Source organism: Nansenia antarctica (genome assembly GCF_963989245.1).
Source record: "Nansenia antarctica genome assembly, chromosome: 3".
Taxonomy (NCBI): Eukaryota; Metazoa; Chordata; class Actinopteri; order Argentiniformes; family Microstomatidae; genus Nansenia; species Nansenia antarctica.
The window spans coordinates 59,415,415-59,420,265 of NC_137688.1; the positions used below are offsets into that span (position 1 = coordinate 59,415,415).

At 45.4% G+C, this 4,851-nt stretch overlaps 1 protein-coding gene across 1 annotated transcript; it reads right to left on the reverse strand.

Annotated features, from left to right (window-relative positions):
• Nucleotides 1–656: 656 nt before the first annotated feature.
• On the reverse strand, nt 657–1,817 carry sox11b (SRY-box transcription factor 11b; the record flags this gene model as incomplete). Its single annotated transcript, XM_080526162.1, has 1 exon — nt 657–1,817. The coding sequence occupies one exon, from the start codon at nt 1,815–1,817 to the stop codon at nt 657–659; it is 1,161 nt and encodes a 386-aa protein (XP_080382288.1).
• Between the last annotated feature and the right edge of the window lie 3,034 nt (nt 1,818–4,851).

Consider the following 4,851-nt stretch of genomic DNA (forward strand, 5'->3'; position numbering starts at 1 on the left):
CATATCTTACAATAATCGCAAGGCATTTAAATGCAAGTTGATCATTTTAACCTTGCATGCTAGAAGAAAATGAAACCGGGTAGAAGTGCCTGAAAAACCCTCACTGAAAGCACAGCAAGAACATTCCCTTTAACTGTACAAAAATATGCCTGAAAATATTTTTTACTTTTTTTTAAAAAGATGAGGTATGTTGGTTATGTATCAAAATGCTTCCTGCCATACCTGTGTTCTATAGCGGTTAGCCAACTCATCATTTCCATACCAGGAGGGAATCGGAACTGATAACAAAAATAAACAGTTGTGGAATACAGAAATTACATAAAACCTTTTGGAAAGTTAACATCCTGAACAGTGTCTCAGATTTGCCTCGAATCAGCCCAGCCGTGTTTTCAGACCCAAGTAGTTACAAGTGGAAATGGGAATGCATAGTTCAGATTCTACTCTTCGTGGTCCACTTTAATGAGCAGTTTCACTGCAGACCCGAGGAAAATCCATAAAACCCTGTCATGGTGACAACATGTCACTTTGTTTTTTGCAATAGTACCACATTGTAACGAATCTGTGTTTCAGTCGAGTAGAGCCTTCTTCCCCCCTTCAAGGCAAATCACGGGGCTGGGAACAGCCTTATCATAACAAACAGAGAGGTGCCTTGCCTTCTAGTAAGTGAACACCAAGTCTGAAAAGTTCGCCTCGAGCCAATCCCCTGCGATCATCTCACTCAGCTCGGGGGTGCAATAGTCTGGGAATTCAAAGTGAGAGCTTAGACTGCCCTCGCTGAAAGAGTCCAAGTCCTTATCCACCAAGGAAAAGGACAGATTTCCTGAATGCGAGTTACCCAGCTCCGACCCGTGAGCGCCACCGGACGCCAAGTTCACACTGAAGTCGACCAGTAAGTCGTCCGCGTCGTCGCTGGAGCTGGAGGAGGTGGACACCGACCTGAAGGAAGACGCTGGTGAGAGGGAACTGAGGGAAGCAGCGGTGGTCGTCTGCTTGGTGATGTTCTTGAAGTTGTAGAACAGTCTGTTGGGAGCCGCATGTGCGCTCGCGTTCCGGGACTCCTCGTACATGCTCGCGCCCTCCGACTCGGCGGTGGAACTCAGAGTGGGGCTCGCGGGCACTTTGGCCATGTTGTACGGTTGTATGGGCTCCTCATCTTCCTCCACTTTAATCTTAATCCGAGAGGACAGTTGTTCCTCCTCGTAGTCCTCCTCCTCGTCGTCATCGTCATCTTCCTCGTCGTCAGTAAACTCCCTTTTAACGGATTTGCTGGTCTTAAAGCTGGTAAAAACGTAGTCGTAGCGGGGGTCGTGAGAGGGTCTCGTGGTAGTCACCACCGCCTTGGTAGTTTTTAGTTTAGTACATTTCTTCGCGGGAGCTTTGACCGGTCTGATGATGGTCTTCTCCGGTGACTGCTGCGCCGCTGGTTTGGTGGAATTGTTGTCAAGCTTTGGTTTCTTCTTGGGTCTGTACTTGTAGTCGGGGTAGTCTGCCATGTGTTTGAGTCGGAGCCTCTCTGCTTCCCTGATGAAGGGGATCTTTTCACTGTCCTTCAGCATTTTCCACCGCTTTCCAAGTCTTTTGGAGATTTCAGCGTTGTGCATGTCCGGAGACTGCTCCATGATCTTTCTCCTCTCAATTTTCGACCAAACCATGAATGCATTCATGGGTCGTTTGATATGACCGGTAGCCGTCTTGCACCAGTCGGGTTTTAGCGGCACCGGGCTCGGGCTGCACGCCATCAGCTCGTTCTCCTCCGTGTCAGTAGCTTCCCTGGACACGCTGCTCTCCGTCTCGCTGTGTTCTATTTGTTGCACCATGTTCAGTGGTGAGATTCAAAGCCACTGCGGGATAGAAAACTACCCGCAGTCACTTTTCTGCTAACTCTGCTTTGCTAGCTTTTTTCACCACTGCACACTCCTAGCTCATTCAAATCAACCTCGTTCTTTTCTCAAAGTTACCCAACTGCCTTCTTAACTAGTTATTTGGTCTTTCATATCGGTTACGTCATTTTTAATTACCCAATCACAGCTCATCTCTCCGCCCAGGCAGCCTCCAGACATTCTGTTAACCCTTCACTGCCGCTCTAGATTTCATTGGTGGCATGGCACGTGGGCGGAGCCTTCATGCTGTCTGGACATGGAGTGCGAGACAAGAATATTGATAATTCTGGTAATGTCAGAAACAAGTGTAGTCTACTATATCATTCAGTCTTCTAAGTTCTAAATAGGATGTTATTGCATTGTTTTCCCCATAAACGTTGTCTGTATACTATATTAATGATAAGGTGGTATGGGGCAGACGTGCGTGACGCCTGAGCACTGTAAATGTATATCATTAAGGCAGTAGCATAACCATAAAGGTGTGTATTTGATACTCTATTGTGCGCTACACTGCATTTATTTTACTGTACAGACATACTGCAGGTGACTATATTATTGGGAAAAATACATGTGTATCATTGAGAAAAACAAACATGTTTTCTCTAACCACACTCTCTCTCTCTCTCACACACACACACACACACACACACACACACACACACACACACACACACACACACACACACACACACACACACACACACACACACACACACACACACACACAGCAAAGACATATGCAGAGATTGCTGTGTCAAGGAATAGTACAGCCTCTCACTGAAGACCACCCTAGCATCAGTCCTCTTGGGTCGCTGCCAGTTTCAGCTCTTATATGGCTTTCTAGCTCTCTTTTGGCCCCTAGAGGGCAATCATTTACCCCTCATGCTCTCCACACCAACCCCTCCTCTCTGCTCTCACCCCATTCAATCTAATGTGGTGACACATTAGAAATGCAGAGAGAGAGAGAGAAAGAGGGAATGAGAGAGAGAGAGAGCATTTTCCACAGGAAGTACACAGGTAGTGTGACAGACCCCAGCTTCAAATGCATTACCAAAACAGACAAGCCAGGGCCGAGCATTCTCATCAGATTAAGGTGGTTACATGGCTCGCTCTCAGTGGCAGAAACATATTGTTCAGTGTGAGAATTCACCAATAGGCCTACCACTGACGTGTTTGTGTGTGTGTGTGTGTGGATTTATAAATGGAAACCTAATTAATTCACTATCAATTTTGATCATACCTGTCTGAAATAGTTACTAGTTGTTCATGTCTCTCTCTGCTTCCAGCAGGCCAGGTGTCTACTGCTCATCAGGAACAGCAAGAGCAAATGAAGTTCTGAAGTTCTCATCAGATGCGCCTGGTGATAATTCAAATTGCTGCAAAAAATCACATAGACTTCAAATACTGAGTTTCTGCAGTTTCCCCACGAAGCAGCATCAATATAACCCTCTGCTTGGAGTGTAGGTTTGTGAGATTAAGCTTTTTGAGTATCAAATGGCGCAAAGCACAAGTGGAGGGACAGGACAGACTCCATATGGGAATGAGTAATCTCCTCTTATCTTTCAGACTAAAAACTGCTGTTCCCCCCACAAAGAAGCGTTGGAGCATAGGATCAATACAGAGCTCTAACTGGGGCATATCTGATATTCCTTCTGAATGGCCCCCAGACAGGTGTACTTGTTTTGCCTTCACTTGTATTCACACAAAGGCAAGTCATAAGTTCACACACAGATAATTGCACTGATCGAATCCGAATAATAATACAAAGTATTCTTGCAGTGTTGACTAGTCTCATCTATGTTTATGTGTTTATGTGTTTTCAAATGTACATGTGAATGCAACCACATCCCTAGAATCAAACCCATACCAAAGAGAGAAGAAAGTGAGAGACAAATGTCACACATTGAGGGTGGACTGTTGATGGGCAGTACTTCTCATTCACATAGATGAGTTAACCAGCACTGCATCCTGGCCATTGCTTAGGAATGCATCTGCTGGCTTTAGGTTGGGAGGAGGAATAGGCTTGCCAATGGCTACCATTAGAGGTGTGAAGTGGAGTCTCTTGGGTTGGTATGGAGACAAGCAGTTGTGATTGCTTTATCACCGTTGTTTTGGAAGCAAAGCTGTATAAGCAAGCTGTTCTCTGAGGAATGTGACTGGTGTGGATGAGAGCCACGTTTGAGTGGCTTAGATATGCTGTTAAACAACAACATCCTGTCTTTATGGAGGATTTCCCTCTATCTCATGGGAGAGGTTTCTAAAGGGTGCATCTGAATAACTGTAAAGTGTAGATTACAGGAGATTACTTTTTAATTGTTGTCGTTTTCACAACAGACCGAATGCACTGCACATACTCGTTAACCATGTTTGATACACCATTGCCCATTTCATTCAGGGAATTCCTCTGGAAAGTTGACCCTAGCCAAGCTACTCTGTTACATGCATTCACAAGACTCTCACATCCGAATAATCGAGATACAGTCTGTTTTTTTTAGCTTTTGCAAGCAGTTCTGTTCTACAAGACAGCTGAGGTAGCCTACAGTAGAGCACTATACTATGTTAGAAAAGGGGGATAGCGCTGTGTTATCTGGATTAGGCGAGCGTGGCGGAAGGCAATATACTGTATACTGTATGAAATTGACCCAATGTCTCCACATTTTCCAGGTCTGACAATTTATAGACCCTTTAAAAACAATAGCGTCTTGTCGTCAATACAAAAAAAAAGGATAGTTAACACTCTTCTGTGTGTTTGGAAGATGCAGCACAAGCAGTACCTAAGGGCTGTAACTCTCTTTGCAGGTTATTCCCCCCTACCGCTTTGCCTGTGTGTTGAAGGGCTGAGGCGGAGGGGGGCAGGGGGTAGGATATTAGCATTAACCAGCAGTTGCTCTGCCTTGACCTGATATCCTTAGCTGAAGTCACATCCAGGCTGTAAATGTAAAGCTCCACAGTCACCAGGCAGCATGACCTC